Below are 16,986 nucleotides of genomic sequence, written 5' to 3' on the forward strand. Positions count from 1 at the left end.
CTTTATCCATTCATCTGTCAGTGGATACTTGGGCTGCTTCCATAATTTGGCTATTGTAAATAATGCTGCAGTAAACATAGGGTTGCATATATCTCTTTGAATTAGTGTTTTTGTATTCTTTTGGTAAATGCCTAGTAGTGCAATTTCTGGATCATAGGGTAGTTCTATTTTTAATTTTTTGAGGGAACTTCCATATTGTTTTCCACAGTGACTACATCAGTTTGCATTTCCACCAACAGTGCACGAGAGTTCCTTTTCCTCCACATTCTTGCCAGCACTTGTTTCTTGTGTTTTTGAGTTTAGTCATTCTGACAGGTGTGAGGTGATATCTCATTGTGGTTTTGATTTGCACTTCCCTAATGACGTGTGATGTTGAGCATCTTTTCATGTGTATGTTTGCCATCCGGATGTCTTCTTTGGAGAAATGTCCTTTCATGTCTTCTGCCCATTAAAAAAAAAATGTTTATTTATTTTGAGAGAGAATCCCAAGTAGACTGCACACTGCCAGCACAGAGCCCAACACAGGGCTCAATCTCATGAACCACGGGATCATGACCTGAACAGAAACCAAGAGTCAGACGCTTAACCAGCTGAGCCACCCAGGCACCCCTTTAGTTGGATTATTTGGTTTTTGGATGTTGCATTTTATAACTTCTTTAAAATTATTTTTTTAACGTTTATTAATTTTTGAGAGACAGAGCACGAGGAGGAGAGGGAGACACAGAATCCAAAGCAGGCTTCAGCTCCAAGCTGTGAGCACAGAGCCCGACGCGGGGTTTGAACTCACAAATTGCGAGATCACGACCTGAGCCCGAGTTGGTCGCCCAACCCACTGAGCCACCCGGACGCCCCTATAACTTCTTTTTATAATTTAGATAGTAACCCTATGTTGAATATGCCACTTACAGATATCTTCTCCCAGTCAGTAGGTTATCTGTTGGTTTTGTTGGTTGTTTCCTTCGCTGTGCAGAAGCGTTTTATTTTGATGTGGTCCCAATAGTTCATTTTTGCTCGTTTCCCTTACCTCAGGAGGCATATCTAGAAAAATGATGCCGTGGGTGAGGTCAGAGAAATTACTACCTAAGTTCTCTTCTAGGATTTTTATGGTTTCAGGTCTCACATTTAGATCTTTACTCCATCTTGAGTTTACTTTGTGTATGGTGTAAAAATGTGGCCCCGTTTTCCTAATACTATTTGTTAAAGGGACTTTTTCCTATTGTGTGTTCTTGCCTTCTTTGTTGAATTTTAATTGACCATATAATTGTGGATTTATTTCTGGGTTTTCTGTTCTGTTCCATTGGCCTATGTGTCTGTTTTGTGCCAGCACCGAGCTGTTTGGATGCCTACAGCTTTGTAATATAACTTGTCTGGAGTTGTGATCCCTCCAGCTTTGCTTTGCTTTTTCAAGATTGCATGGACTATTTGGGGTCTTTGTGGTTCCATACAAATTTTAGGATTATTTGTTGAGTATTCTTGATGGCAGATTTTTTTCCTTTGAATATATCATGCCATTCCCTTCTGGCCTGCATAGTTTGTGTTGAAAAGGCAGCGGATGGCCTTATCGGGTTTCTCTGGTATGTAACAGTCCTTTCTTTTGCTGCTTTTAAAATCTTTTATCACTGTTTTGCCATTTTGATCACCATACGTCCTGGTGTGGACCTCCTTTGGTTGATTTTTTTGAGCGATCTGTACGCCTCCTGGATCTGGGTATCTATTTCCTTCCTCACATGACAGAGGTTTCAGTTATTATTTCTTCAAATACATTTCCTGCTCCCTTTTCTCTTTCTTCTTTTTCTGGGATCCCTGTCATGCAACGTTATTATGCTTGATGGAGTCGCTGAGCTTCAAAGTCTGTTCTCATTTTGCACAATTTGTGTTTTCTTCTCACCTGCTCAGATTGATTACTTTCCAACACTCTGCCCTCCCAGGTGACTAATGCGTTCCTCTGCTTCCTCTAGCCTTTTTTTTTTTTTTTTAAATGTTGAGAGGATGAGTGGGGGAGGGGCAAAGAAAGAATCCCAAGCAGGCCCGGTGCTCAGAGCAGAGCCTGATGTAGGGCTCAGTCCCACAACTGTGAGATCACGACCTGAGCTGAAATCGAGCATTGGATGCTCAACTGAGCCACCCAGGTGCTTCAGGCTTGCTAGTTATTAAATCTAATGTATTTTTAGATTATCTTATCTCTGATTCTATTTTATCTCGTGTTAAGGGTCTCACTGATGTTTCCCACTCTTTTCTCAAGTCCAGTGAGTAGCTTTAAGATCATTAAAGTTTCTATGAGGTATATGACTTATATTGGTTTCGCTTAGGTGTTTTGCTGAGGTTTTGTCCTGTTCTTTCATTTGGGACATGTTCCTGTCTCCTCATTTTGTCTACTTCTGTTTTTTTTTTTTTTTTTTTTTTAATTTTCATTTTTTTTAATATTTATTTTTGAGAGAGAGCAAGAGCATGAGCAGAGGCAGAGGGAGACAGAACCCGAAGCAGGCTCCAGGCTCCAGGTTCCGAGCTGTCAGCACCGGACGAACTGTGAGATCATGACCTGAGCCAAAGTCGGGTGCTTAATTGAGCCACCCAGGCAGCCCTGATTCTGTTTCTCTGTGTTAGAAAAGTCAGTTACTTTTCCTGCCCTTGAAAGTAGTAGTGGGCTGTGTACTTTTAAGAAGGTGGAACTGGCCCTTTTACAGAGGGGACGTCCCTCCACCGCCAAGCCCCGCCAGCCTGGATTGCTCCGCAAAGCGCACAAGTGGAATGTGCATTGCCCGTGCAGTTTCGCGTGCGGGTCCTCTTCCTCAGGGGACACGCAGCCTTGCGGAGACAGGCTGGCCAGGGCCGCTCTGCAGTGTGTACAGAGGGCAGGGCGTGCAGCTTCCACGAGGTGCAAGCATGCCCCGTGGGGGGTGACCCACCCCTGCTGCCAGGACCCAGGCCCTGCCAAAACACACAGTAGGGACACTCGGCTTCGGCAACGTTTGTGACTGTCTTCCGGAGGAGGGGACCCGCGGCACCAGGGCTGAGGCAGGCCGTGGGTGCTGGCACGGTGCTGGCTCCCCCAGGTGGCTATGTTTACTGCTGGGGGTGGGGGTGGGATAGGGAGGCTGTGTCTGCAGCCCCTTTGCTCCTGGAGGCGTCTCCCAGTGAAATCTGGCCCTCGGGTACGGGCCCTGAGGTTAGTGACCAGCTCTCGCTCCCGTGAGCCCCAGGCATCTCTCAAACCGCAGCTCCCGGCTGTTTGGTGTGCTGCCTCGTTAAGAGTGGCCCACGGTTTCCCTCTCTCCCTCCCGCCTCTTCCGGAACTGAGCCTGGTGAGTTCCGAAGTTCCAGGCTTTCAGTGCAGCCTGAGTTGTAAGAACTCAGGAAATTCGGCCCTTCAGCCTCCCAGAGCCACATGTTACGGGGATTCACTTCCCCATGCAGGCTCCGGGGCTGTGAGGAACCCGTTCTCTGCCCTCACTGTGCCCCCAGGTCCTGGCCACCTGCAGATGGCATCGCCCGTTAGCTCCCGAGCAGGATTCTGCTCTCCCTACGGTCTTTGACGTGACTCCTTCTCAGCGTTTACTTGTGGAGTTTGCTGTGTCAGTGTTTGAATTGTTTTCTGTCATCTGCTTGCATCTGTGGGGTGAGGTGAGCTCAGGCCCCTCCGACTCTGCCGTCGTCCCGGAAGTTGGTGCCGCACGTTTTCTAAAAGACCTGCCTGCCACGCTGTTTTCCACAGTAGGTGCCCCATTTTACATTCACACCCGTCGCGTGTGAATCTTCTGGCTCCTCCACCTCTTCCCCAGCGCTTGTGATTTGATTTTTTGATTCTCGATACCCTGGATGGCCAGTACCTCGCTGTGTCTTTTGATTTGCATGTCCCTGATCACTAACAATGTTCAGCATCTTTCCACAGGCTTATTGGGCATTTGTACATCGTCCTTGGAGAAATGTCTATTCAAATCCTTTGCTTCCCCTGCTTTTATAAAATACGGAATCTTTAATGTTTGTTTATTTTTGAGAGAGAGAGAGAGAGAGAGAGAGACAGAGTGTGAGTGGGGGAGGGGCAAAGAAAGAGACAGACACACAATCCAAAGCAGGCTCCAGGCTCTGAGCCGGCAGCCCAGAGCCCGACGCGGGGCTTGAACTCACGGACCGCGAGATCGTGACCTGAGCTGAAGTCGGACGCTTAACCGACAGCCACCCAGGTGCCCTGATCCTTTGCCCATTTTTTTTTTTCAACGTTTTATTTATTTTTGGGACAGAAAGAGACAGAGCATGAACGGGGGAGGGGCAGAGAGAGAGGGAGACACAGAATCGGAAACAGGCTCCAGGCTCTGAGCCATTAGCCCAGAGCCCGACGCGGGGCTCGAACTCACGGACCGCGAGATCGTGACCTGAGCTGAAGTCAGACGCTTAACCGACAGCCACCCAGGTGCCCTGATCCTTTGCCCATTTTTAAATGGAGTTATTATTGAGTTGTAAGAGTTCTTGGTGTATTTTACATACAAGTCCCTTGTCATATAAGGGATTTTGCAAATATTTGCTCCCATTTTGGGGCTGTTTCTTCACTTTTTTGATGGTATCTTTTGAAGTTTTTAATTTTAATCATGTTTTTTTCTTTTGTTGCTCATGCTTTTGGTACCATTTCTGAGAATCCTTTGCCAAATTTCCTGGGTCACAAAGATCCGTGCCTTTATCTTTCTTCTCAACAATTTACAGGTTTTACTCTTACATTTAGGCCCTTGATCCGTTTTGAGTTACTTTTTGTATCTGTGTGAGGTTAGGGATCCAAATTCATTTTTCTGCAAAGACATTCTTGAACTGCTACAAACTGATAAATTTTCAGGCATCCCACCTTGTGTAAGTTGTTTCCTGTATTTGCTAGATTAGTCTTAGAAAAGGAGGCATTTCCATATAGATACCATCATATAGCAACCTTGTTTCAGACTCTTGTTTAACTCTAAAACAGACCAGTAGTGATACGCACAAGGATGTCAAACAAATTCTGTATTTTATGCCAGCTTTGGTTTGCCATATGATGCAGTTCTGATCTTCTGCTTAATGAAACTAGTCATTTGAAATCTTTTGAAAGGTGAGCTCAGCATGGGCAAACAGGATGAAAGGATTATAGAAGCAGGATATGGAAACTGGATACAAAACCTTCTCAAAATTATTTCATCATTATCGTTTCACTATTTTCACTTGTGGTAAATGCCCACATGTTTATAGAGGTTTGTAGCTAATTCGGGACTATGGAGTTTGGCTACTTTGGGCGGTGCCTGGTGTTTCAGTAAGGGATTGAAACAGTAATTCATTGTTGCAAGCAGAACTCTGAAAGAAGATTTTGTCCATACTGAGAAAAGAAAAAGTTAACACGTCTTAACTAGAAAAGCAACTAAAATGCACACTGTAGTTGAACAGGTACATCCTCCATTCAGATGGGCACAGAATCTTCAATTTCCAACAAGAAAGAATCTTCCTCGTCTTTGTCTAGAGGAAGGCATAGTGTCTCAAAGTAACTGAACAATTAACTGTCTTTCTAGACGAACCCTGGGATGGTCCCCAGCCACGGATTCAGCCCCAGATCTTACTTCTTTGACAACCCTCGAAGATACGATAGTGATGATGACCTTGCCTGGAACATCGCCCCTCAGGGACTTCAGGGAAGGTGAGACCCTAGTTCAAGGTAGAGAGGCATGGTTAGTAGGCCGAGGACTGCACTGGTGAAATCGATTCAACCCAAGAGAAAACGCCCATGTAAAATAGCCCTGGAGCTAGAGGCTGTGCGGCAGAGAGGAAACTGAGGGAGGAGAAGCCCCTGACTAGGAGACTAAGTGCAACCTGAGAGGCCCGCTCCCAGGATGGCAGACAGGAGGGGCGGGAGCTACTGGGGTTCCCTTCCCCCTTTTCAGCCTGTGATGCTTAGCCACTCCCCAGGGCCCAGTGATCATCGTGTCCCCTCTTGCAGCCTGTGAACCTGGGACTTGAGGGCCAGCAGCAGGGAGAGAAGAAAAAGGGCTGAGCTGATGCTTACCGAGCGCCTCTCTGCTGGGGCTTGTGGTCCCAGGACCCCGTTCCCTTGCTGTGAAAGGGAGGCTTCAGGCCTCTTTTCTTGGAAGTGTGTTTCTTGGAAGTGAAAGCTTATTATTTTTTTTTTTTTTTGCAATCCTTTGTACATTTAAAGGGTGATCATTAACACTTTAACATAAATTATCCTCCGCCCCCCCCCCCCCAACTCCACCCTCAGGATGGAATGATAGAAGATAAGCTAGCTTTTTTACTCCTTATTACGAACAATAAATGTCCTTGGAAAACGTGAGAGGCGCCCTTGTGTTAGGGACACAGAACTGAGGAAAAGCTTGGGGGACACATGGTTTGCTCACTAGATGAGGGAGCAGCGAACCAGACAGAATCCAAGATGGTGCTTGGGGAAAGCACAGCAATCCACAGACCACACCAGCAGATGTGAAGAACATAGAAATCTGGAGGGGAGCCAATAACCAAGGACTTCCCGAGGTCAAAAGTTGTTCTCACCCTCCTCCCTAGAATGTTCTCTCATCCCTTTCCCCCACCACATTTCCCTCTCGCTATGTGTGTCCCTCCCTGTCCTGCTGGAGCTGCCCTGGCCTCTCACCTGCCAAAGGCAGCCCAGAGCTGAGAGGGTCCTCACTCCCCTTGTGGAAGAAGATCCCTTTTCTACTACACGGAAGGTGAGAAGAAGAATATAAAAGGTACACTGTTGAGGGCTTACTAGACACTGAGATACTGTTCTAAGCACTTTACAGGTATTAACTCACAGAAGCCCAACAGGGCAGTTATTGATTCTACGAGTGTTCGACACATAACAAAAATCAGTGCGAAGTTACCTGTCCAGAGCTGTCAGACACAATTTGCTGGTGGAATATTTTGTTATACATAGTGATTGGCTTACGGTTCTAATACGATGCTTCTGGGCTGCACAGCGTTCAGTAGGTTTTTGCGGGTGAACTTCTGGCCACTGCACATGGACTTCAAGAAGCTACTTTAAAAAACTGGGCTTGTCTACACTTTATCTACAAAAACCCCAGTTCTGTCCATCTAAAATAGGTCATCAGGAGGAAGTACAGCGTTCCAAGTCACCAATATGTCTTTTTCTTTTTAAGTTTTGCTCCAGACTACTATGACTGGGGACAGCAAACAAACAGCTTCCTGGCACAGGTGGGAACTTTCCAACCAGACTCCATGTTGGATCCTGACAAGCCAAGCCAGGGGCAGCATCAGTAAAAACTTTTATGGAAGATTCCTCAAGTGAGAGGCTTCAGAGAGACTAACTCAATGACAGCTGAATTTTTAATAAGGCACTTTTCCTTAAGAAATAGGACTTGATTTTTATTTGTTACAGGTTTCTAATGGCTCCATAGGACTAAGCAATAATTTAGATTGATAAAAACCTTATTTTAGTACTAAAAAGTGAGCCTGGCCACCTATTTCAGTGGGTATAATTTAAACTTTAAAAAAATTCTGTACTTTTATAAAGATGTATTTTATATAACTTAATAATGCTAAAATATATACTAGGATTTTTTGAGAATGTTATTGCAATATATGTTTGTAGTTTGCACAGACTTTTATGCATAATTCACTTTAAAAGCATACAGTACATGGTCTGATGGTTGTTTAAGGCTTTTGGACTAAAGTGTTCTTTAGGTCCTCACCTCTTCGGGTCATGCAGATCCGAAGCTTCTGAATCAACTCGAAATACAGTTGACATCTCGGAAAGCCAGTTGCAACTCCAGTGTTAAAAGTTATGATGTAGGAGAATGTCCAGGACTTGTACCAGGTAATTGGCCCCTTCTTCTGAGTTCTTTAAGGTCCAGGCAGTTGTTCCCTCAACTAATCTCCTAAATTTTGCCAAAAAGGTGGTATCCTTTCAACAGGGCACTAATGCATACGCTTCGGTGATGAGTCGGTGTGTTAAAAACCGAGTGGACTCGCGCTATTAAACGTGCTCTGCTCTATGTGGAAACTTTGCCTGGTTTTTCAGCCCAGTGAAATCCGATAAGCGGTACCTGAGGGCCTCTGCAGGAAGCACCATTCCCAAAGCACCGATGGTTCCTTACCTTCAAGGAACAAAGGAGAGGTTCTCCCAAGGGGAGGAGTAAGAAATGCCCTTGATCCAGAAGACTCAACAGGTTTCCTGTAACTTCCCACCATATCTCGAGTAACGCCCTTTATTTTTAAATAGCTCTGAGAGCAGCCTATTAGAAACTGCAACTTTAAAAAGGGCAGTTTTCTGTAGCAGGATTCCTGCCTCTTAGCCACGCAAAAGGGTGTGTTCCAGACCATTGCTTAGAAGTCCTCTTCCGTTTAAATGAGACCCCTGTCCTGAAATACTGGTTCCCCAGCCACAGGTGCTACTCTGAAACCTCCAAGATCTTCTAGAAGTACAACTGCCTCGAATGCAAAACCGTGGTGCATGGCTCTGTCAGTTGAATGCTCCGATTTTCTGTAAATCAGAGAGAAGGTACTAGAGGAAGTGCTGTTACCAGAAAGTATCTGTTCTGCCTACGAAATCTTACATCTCAGGACAGGAGGAGGAGATGAAGAGAAAGTTATATTAATAAGCTCTGCCTTCAGGATGAAACCCATTTCAAAATGTTTTTTTTTTTTTTTTTTTGTGGTCTTCAGAAATAACTTATCTCTGGGCACTGATTTCATTCACAGAGATCAAGTCTACTTTCTCTTGATAGTATTTAAAATTGCCATCTCAAGTCATAAATGGTTTGTGATTGGGTTATGTCATTTGTACAGAACACATTTATCCTGCAGAATCCCACATAACAGCATTCTTGCCTTTTAGTATATGGAAGAATTGGGGTCACACATCATTGAAAATAGTTACTGTCAGGGAAAATTGTACACTGAAGCAAAATTTGCACTGGTTACTTGGGTTGCCTATTATATTGTAAGTTGTCATTCTAAATAGCTTTAAGAACACCTGACTTGTCATACTGTCTTTGTTACTAATACTTAGGAAAATTTAAAGGCAGACCCGGCATATGCTTAAAACTTTAGATCATGCTTTCACAGAAAGTACTTAAGATCATTCAAGGGTAGGTATATTTTTTTTAATATAGTAATAAATCACTAAAATCATCCAATTATTCTACTCCTGCTGTATCAACACATTATTCTATCACTACTGGCAGGAAAATTAAATACCCAGCATTAACCGATAAAAGCCAAAATTCTATTTTTATGATAAAGCTGTTTGAACTTTTTTTACTGGAAAGGATAAAAATGTTCTAAGAGCCTATATTTCTCTTCCCCTTTATAAAAGGATTGCTAAAGCACAAGTATTGTAAACACATCTAGAATGTAAAAAATAGGATTGTATCAAACTCTCTCTCCTAGTAAATGACCACATGTACCCTGTGAAATGTTACAGGTATGGTATGAAAAGGGAAATGAAAATTTCCTTTAGTTTCCTAAGTGTTGTGAAATAGGTACACTAACAAAGCTACTACTGCTTACGTGAAATATTAAAGGCTAAGACAAGACAAGGAGTGGGGATTACTGGTTGTAAAATATCCGAATGTCCTCCTGTTTCAAGGCAACATGATGAAATTTAAACCCTGGTCGTTTAAAAGTTAAAAATGGGGAAGAGGCAGAGTTGCTGAAAATTGTGGACTAAGTCTGATTCTGCGCTAAAAGGCTGGGTATTTCTGTGCACCTGCTGGAGATCTTGCAGAATGGGTGTGCACCCCTGCAGGTAACGGTCTACAGGTGCCGGCTGAGTCGTGTGGATACCTTTCATCGGCTCTTTTTCTCTTTCTACAATTAACCTGTTTAATTGAGCCAGTGATTGTGATACACAGAGCTGGGACCGTAAGAAGTTTTGACGGTTGCACTCTACACATCAATCGTTATTTAGTTATGCCAGTTCTCTCTTGAATGTATCAGGCACGTTGTTAAAACTGGGCTTGTTTAGCTGTGTAAATCAGGGACACCTGCAAGTGCGTCCCCAGATACCCTCTTTTACCAAAATCCAACAGAACTGCTCTTTGTTGGCCTTGAACACTTAATTCCTATTAAGAGGAAAGGAGTAAGCATTAGTAAATCCTAGAGCACGAAAAGTGCTTGGAGGAAAAGGTTCTCATTTATATTTACTCATAGTAGATATTACTAGAATATTGCTTTTATTTTTTTAGAACATTGCTTTTATTTTTTTAATAAAGGTAAATTTACATTAGAATTAGATGGGTGTAAGTATTTGAACCTTTTTTGAAGGTTTCCAACTGAAGAAACTTTGTTTAAAAAATACCTTTTCACTTTAGAGGATGTATAATAAAACCTAGACAAGTGTCAGGTCCATCAAAGACCTATCTCCTAGGCCTTTCCATTTTTTTGTCCCAGGTTAGTGAGAATTTCAGTGATTAAAAAAGTTTCTAACTATGCATAATGCTATTTTAAGGCTTCTCATGGTCCAGAGAGAGGAGCTGTTGGAAAGGATCAGGCTAAAATAATGGAATTCTCATCAGAAACCGTAAAGTGATTCAAGTGAGGAAACATTTAAGGCACGAAGGGAGTGGAATCCCGTCAGTGTCTAGAGAGTGCTTATTATGTGCTAGACGCTGGGATTATTGGGCGTTTGCCAGTCTGTGGGTCCAGGGTGTAAACTCAGCAGCATCCTTCCGTTAACTCTCCTCTCGGCCCTTAGTAGGGATATATGCAAAGGCCTTGTGCCAGTGGGTCAGAATACCTGGAAGTAGCTAAAGATGTCCCCGTACCCCCAACCTAGATATCACTGTGGATTCCCTGTGCCGGTCGCGCAGCTCCTCGGGGCCTGGGCCTTCACGGCGGGTCCCTCCGTGTGGAGTTCTGAGGTGGACCGCCCCGATCATCAAGTAGGGGCTCCAAGTCCTCGGGTCCAAGTCACCAGCTCCTGATGGAATCCACCTGGTTCCTCCAAAGCTGGATTTTCATCTTTTCTCTGACCTGTGGCTGAAACCTCTCCTCTCTCTGCCCAGAAGCTGATGATACTTCATGCCAGCATAGCCTCCAACTCTGTCTTCCCTTTTGCAACGTTAAGGCTCAGAACATTAAGCCTCTTTATCTCCAGAACAGGTTTTCTGCCTCTGAACTTCAGCGTGGCCAGAACTGGAGATCAGATGCCTGCTTCCTCAAGCTAGATTTGTGACTTCCCTCTAAATCCCTCCCTTTCTCTGAACCTCAGTTTCCCACGAATCTTGCTAACCGACAACAGCCCCTCCGGTCCCTTGGCGGTCCCCACATGGTGCTCCTTGAATTCGGGCATTAATTGAGATATAAAACGGTATGTTTAGGAAGAACAAATGTTTTGTCAGAGCCATTCAGTTTGTGTTACTGAGTACCCGTGGTCTGCCGTCCCCTTACTGAAGTTTGCAGACCTGACACCTACGCAGTGGAGAACACTTTCCCATTCGGAGGCATATTCTGTGAAGGAAATCCGTATGGAAAGTTAAATAATCTATCCGAGTGCTTCCTGAAGAAGGTGGACTCTGCTGTGAGCGAGGGGTGTTACGGTGTGATTTTAATCCATCTGTGACAACTTGATGGCATCGTCAGAGAGACACGAAGATGTGTTCACACTGAGGGCATCTTCTCTGCTAGACAGGTTTCTATGTTAGCTATTCCTGGGTGTGTCCTCGCTAGAAGCTAGGGCTAGCCTAGTTAGGTTACAGAATTCATAAGCTACATGATGGCTGGGGTATTTGTGTTTTGTTCACTGTCCCGACATCCACAACAGTGAATGAACAGTCCAATCCTGTTCTTGTGGTAGACGGGTGTCTTTTTTAAGGGTAACTTCTTTGATTTGCACTTGTATCTGCTAGGTATTGATTTGACAAGTATAATATTCCTATAACGGCCTATCCCTGTTTTTTTAGGAGTCTGACAGATGTGTAGCTTTTGGGTAAAGAATTCATAATGGAATAAAAAGGGAAATAAGGATTTTACATAAAGATAGCCTCTTAGGAATCATTTGAGAACTCCATCTTAAAACAGGAGCATGGAGATGAAAATAGGTCTACACAGGCACCGCATGCCCAGTCGTGGCCCTCACCTGTCTGGGCACTGGCAGGTGAAACACTGAAATAATGAACACAACAGGCAGTAAAAAGTAGATTCTTATCCGGTAAAGAATAAAAAGAGTAGGGACACATTAGGTGGTTAAAAGGGCAACTCCCCAGAGAAAACACTGAATAGGGCCAAGTTCTAGCATGGTCTGTATGTTCAAGAATGTTTTTAAAACTCATATGGAATAAACAAGCAAAGCTAAAGAAAACTTTTTTAAAAAAAGGGAGGTTGGGGAGAAGAGGGGACCACCACACCAGATATTTAAACACAGACCCCGAGTAATTAAAATAACTGTGGTACTGGTACCTGAGTCAACAGACCGATGCAGCGGAGAACCCAGATACAGACCTAGATGCATGTAGGGTGTTAGATACAATAAATGTAGCATCTCAGACTGGTGAGGACAAGAAGAACTGTCCAGTAATGACACTGGAACAACTGAGTAATCAGGCAGGAAGAAATTGGGTCGAATCCATAACTTACGCCCCATGCCAGGACACACTCCAAAGGAATCAAATTCCGATCTAAAAACAGCCATGAAAGTTCTAAAAGAAAAGGTAGGTGAATCACTGCTCTGAAAGTAAGAAGGTATTCCTAACTCTGACTCAAAGTCCAGAAACCACTGAGAAACTGATAAATTAGACTGCATTAAGAAAAATTGCATGGCAAAGCTATCCTAAATAAGCCAAGTCACAAGACAGACACCAAATAGAAAAAAAATACAAAGGATTAATATCTGTAACAAAGCACTCACAGAAACAGAAGATCAACAGTGTAGTACAAAAATGGGTAAAAGATATGAACACAAAAGACACGTACAAACACCATGGATTTTCAACGTGTTAAAAGGAGTCAGTCTCGCTGGTAATAGAAAAATCAAAACTAAAACACACTGATACACAATTTTGTATCTATCAGGACAGCAAACAGCAAACCCACATCCACGTAGGTAAGGTGGCGGGTAAGCACGTAGATCCGTCAATTCGGTGAAACCGCCTCCGTGGAGGGAAACAGTCTATCTTTCAAAATTATAAATGGATATGGCCTGTGACCCAACAATTCCATTTTGCGGAATTTATTCTACAAGTACATATTTACATATGTGTGGAATGACACATGCCCACTAGTAGGGCGTTGGTTCATTAAATGACTGTCCATTCACACTACGGAATATCGAGCAGTTAGTAAAAAAAAAAAAAAAAAGTTTATTTAATGAGTGAAGTAACTAGTGAGATGGGAAGACTACCAAGAAAAACTAAGTGAGTAAAAGCAGATGGTATGTATAGGATGCTACTCCTGGGTAAAAATGAGAGGCAAAATGAAGACTTTACATTTGTATTTGCTTGTGTAAAGCCCAAGTAGAGTGTGGATGGAAACCTAAGAAACCAAGGGCAGAGGCTGGGGTGAGGGGTGAAGGGTGGGGCAGGTCCGCAGTATGGGAGGTTGGCCAAGGACAGACAGAAGACATTCCACTGTGTGGCCTTTCCTATTTTTTGGTTTTTCAACCATGCGAATGTATTACTTATCTGGAAAATTAAATAAAGAATATTTGAAAAGCCTTGTGACTCAAAACAAGTCAAAAAATACTCAAAGTCCCCAATTTTTCGTTGAGTATTATAAGCCAACTTCTGTGATAACACAGATACACTACATTCCGAGCAAAGGACATAGAGTCAGACTTGCTGGTTTTAAACTTTAGTCCCACAACCTGCAATTTGTGACTACGGACAAGTTAGTCATCCACTCTTCTCCGTTCTCTCCTAAAACGGATTAGTCACCGGACCTACCTACTGGTGCTGCCGCAGGGACCAGGAGCCCGAGGAAACCCTGCACGCTGGAGGCCGGTGGCTGCCATTCCGAGAAACCAGCTCTGACTGCTTCCGTCCTCTCTCACTTCTCCACTAACTATAATCAAATCCTCAGCTCATAACAGGAAACATTTCAAAGGCGGGGCGGGGATGGAGGTGGGGGGGGAAGGGAACAAGAAAAGAAAGATCGCAGAAACATTTACTTTAATTCACATTTTCTACAGTCTGGGGGGTACCACAATGGATTATTAGAACGGTGTTCAAAATCAAAGCTGCACCTGTTCAGATCTGAAGCTAGAACGCACACCCACCTGCGGGCATGTCTGCGTCTGTGACGTTTCACCAAATCATTTCCGCGATCCCACGGAAGCAGTCTGTGTGCTGTGGTGGACAGCCAGGGGTTCTGCGGGCCCTTCAGGCTGCCAACTGCCGAGCGCTGGACTGTCGGCTGCCCCCCAACTTCCAGCTGAAGGTGATGCTGACGTAGATGGAAACAGCTGCCCTTTCTTACAGTGGCACCTAGGTCAAGTCCAAAAATATGGCAGTGTTTCGTATACACACGGAGCTGACAAGTATTGAGTAATTCACAACGTTATCGTGTCAGCATGTTTGACTTAAATTTCAAAAACTGAAAACTTAGTATTCTGTCTGATCCTCTTGATAATCTAAGAATCAACACAGGAGAAGCATTCAAATTTTATCAGTTTTAATACATAATATTTCTAACTTACATAGATGCCACTTAAGGGAAAAAAAAATAAACCCATGCTGTTGAAGGAAGGAATTATTTTCCTTTTCTTCATTTTCATTACTTCATCAGCCGGTACAATCATTTCTGTCAGTTATAGTATCAAGTGCTGGATTTTTAAATCAGGTGACGAGAGGAACACAAAACGCGGGAGGAGATACCAGCCACGTGTTTTCACGACACACTCAGTGCTCTAGTGTCCCTGCACAAGGGGGTCTGTGACTTAGAAAAACACATTATATCACAAAGATCATACAGTATCACCAGGCGCACAAAACAGAGGTTCCTACACGTACATTTAGGAGATACACACATACGTGAAAATGTAGGCTGCCCCACCCCCAATCCAATTTGCGGTAAAATAAAGTTACATAAATTTCAGCTTAAGAATACTTCACTTGTTTATTTTCTTGGTAGTGAAAACATCCATTAAAACCCTGAAAAGAACTGAATCCTAACCTTTTAATTTCCTAGGACTCACTCTAATATACAATTTTTCCTAAGCTTCAAGCAAATCACATAAAGAAAAAAAGCAATAAATGGAAATGACCAAGGATTTTCTCCAGTCAACAGAATTTAAATAACAGTTTTATCTTTAACGGAGGGAACAGTAAAGTAACACTACCAAACGATTTTTTAAACTTACAGTAATAGACAAAGTGCAAAACTTTCACATTTTCTTAAACTCTGAATGAACACTAAGAATAATTCTTACTAATTTACCAACAAGATTACTTACTCACTTTTTACCTTAAGGTCCCCCTCTCCCACCGCACAATACTTACATTCCTAAGAATGAAAAGAAAAAGTAGAGAAGGCTCTCCAGTCAAGCCGGTCTGTTTTATTCGACTTAACAAACAAACAAGTCACCACCATCAACAACAAAAAACCCTTGGGTCTATAAAGGTTAGAAATTGGGTAAGAAAATAATTAACTAGTGAGACCTTACTCCCCTTCAGCCATATCCCTCCAAGGGATGACCGAGTATTTTTAAAAGAGGGGTGAGCCAACGAAGCACAATTTAAAACACTCCACTAAATCATCAATGAACACATTTCAGACTCTGGCAGGTGAGATGTGGGTTTAAGAGCACTTCATAAAAGACTGAAGGAGAAATGTCCCCGCATTACTTCTACACAGATGCCTCCTTCCAAATTAATCTATCTCTAACAGCTTTAAAAAGAGTATTTTAAATATTAAGGATATCTAAACCCCAGCTTTAGAAAATAAGCTGAGGACTTGAGAGTCACTTGTTGGTACAAGTCCCACAAGGTACCATTTATATACAAGGGACTGAAAGGAAAAGAGAGGCGGGGACGGGGAGCATCACGGAGGCTTGAACTCCTCTACCTGCTCGAATGACCTACTGAAGATATTCAGGTTGACAGGGGATTGCATAGATTGTATTCTAAAATAAAAATAAAAATAAAATTCCTTTAAAAATGCTTAATTTAAAAGAGTAAATTTTGTGTATATAATGTTCGAAGGTGGCGTTACAGATCCATATAATCCCATTCACATTTTATCAAGGCAAAACTTAAATATTTACGCCATTTTTTTGTTTTCTCAAAGTGAACAAAAATTCTGTAATTCGAGTACGGACAGAGAAATACAGAGTCAAAGGAAATGGGTATATAGGATAGGCTCTCGGTGAAGACCTGCCCACAACACACTTGGGGGGTCTGGCCGGGCAGCCAGCACAGGGGATGGTGCTTTTTCACCTCTACTGAAGCAGGGCCTTTAGACCAAAACAGCCACAACAACAGCAACTAAAAATCTTACATAAACACCAGGGAAACTGAAGTTGAAGCCCTGGGGACGGGGATTCTGACGCTGAAAGTACCATTCATCACACCGACGCCTCCATGTTACAGAGGGTGACCCCCGGAATGAGGCAAAGCTAATCCAAACACGTTTCAAAGATCACTGATAAATTTTTATCACGGTATCAGCTCTAAGCAACATTTGTTCTCTAGCTCTCTTTTTCCAGAACAGACTGCTAACAGTGTTATCAGGATGGTCATATAAGTTGGACAACTGGAAATCAAGGATAATAGAGTAAGAACAAAACCAGTTCTAAACAGAATAGCAGAATATTCAACAAGTGGAAACATGAAATTAAACACAGAATTAGTATAATTTACATGTTTTAAAAGCATATACTTCATTTATAAATATCTCTAATTGACAATCTATTAAGAATCATAAATATTCAAGTGAACATTTGAATTTTCTCTTTAAGAGTTCAGAATTCTTTCTTCAAGTCTTTGAAGATTAGTCTCCTTCTGTTGAATGTCCAAGACTAACAGGCTTCACACAGTCACATTATGTCTCTAATTAGACATATAAAAGCCTTTA

General features: G+C 42.9%; 2 protein-coding genes across 6 annotated transcripts in view; one reads left to right on the forward strand and one right to left on the reverse strand.

Annotated features, from left to right (window-relative positions):
• Nucleotides 1–13,289, forward strand: part of GPR137B (G protein-coupled receptor 137B) — a 54,725-nt gene extending 41,436 nt beyond the window's left edge. Inside the window, exons 5-6 of one of the 2 annotated variants that reach the window (XM_030334301.1) lie at nucleotides 5,520–5,644; nucleotides 7,119–13,289. In XM_030334301.1, coding sequence (XP_030190161.1) covers nucleotides 5,520–5,644; nucleotides 7,119–7,239 — 246 coding nt within the window. In that variant the 3' untranslated portion in view covers nucleotides 7,240–13,289. The remainder of the gene's footprint in view (nucleotides 1–5,519; nucleotides 5,645–7,118) is intronic. The other variant, XM_030334300.1, reaches the window with a different exon arrangement.
• The window catches only part of ERO1B (endoplasmic reticulum oxidoreductase 1 beta), an 83,426-nt gene that overhangs the window by 7,479 nt on the left and 58,961 nt on the right, over nucleotides 1–16,986 (reverse strand). For 3 of the 4 annotated variants that reach the window (XM_030334298.1, XM_030334299.1, XM_030334296.1), the window contains one exon: nucleotides 6,124–14,399. In XM_030334298.1, coding sequence (XP_030190158.1) covers nucleotides 14,228–14,399 — 172 coding nt within the window. In that variant the 3' untranslated portion in view covers nucleotides 6,124–14,227. Of the gene's footprint in view, nucleotides 1–6,123; nucleotides 14,400–16,986 lie in introns of those variants that run through there. The other variant, XM_030334297.1, reaches the window with a different exon arrangement.

Source organism: Lynx canadensis, chromosome D2 (genome assembly GCF_007474595.2).
Source record: "Lynx canadensis isolate LIC74 chromosome D2, mLynCan4.pri.v2, whole genome shotgun sequence".
Lineage (NCBI taxonomy): Eukaryota > Metazoa > Chordata > Mammalia > Carnivora > Felidae > Lynx > Lynx canadensis.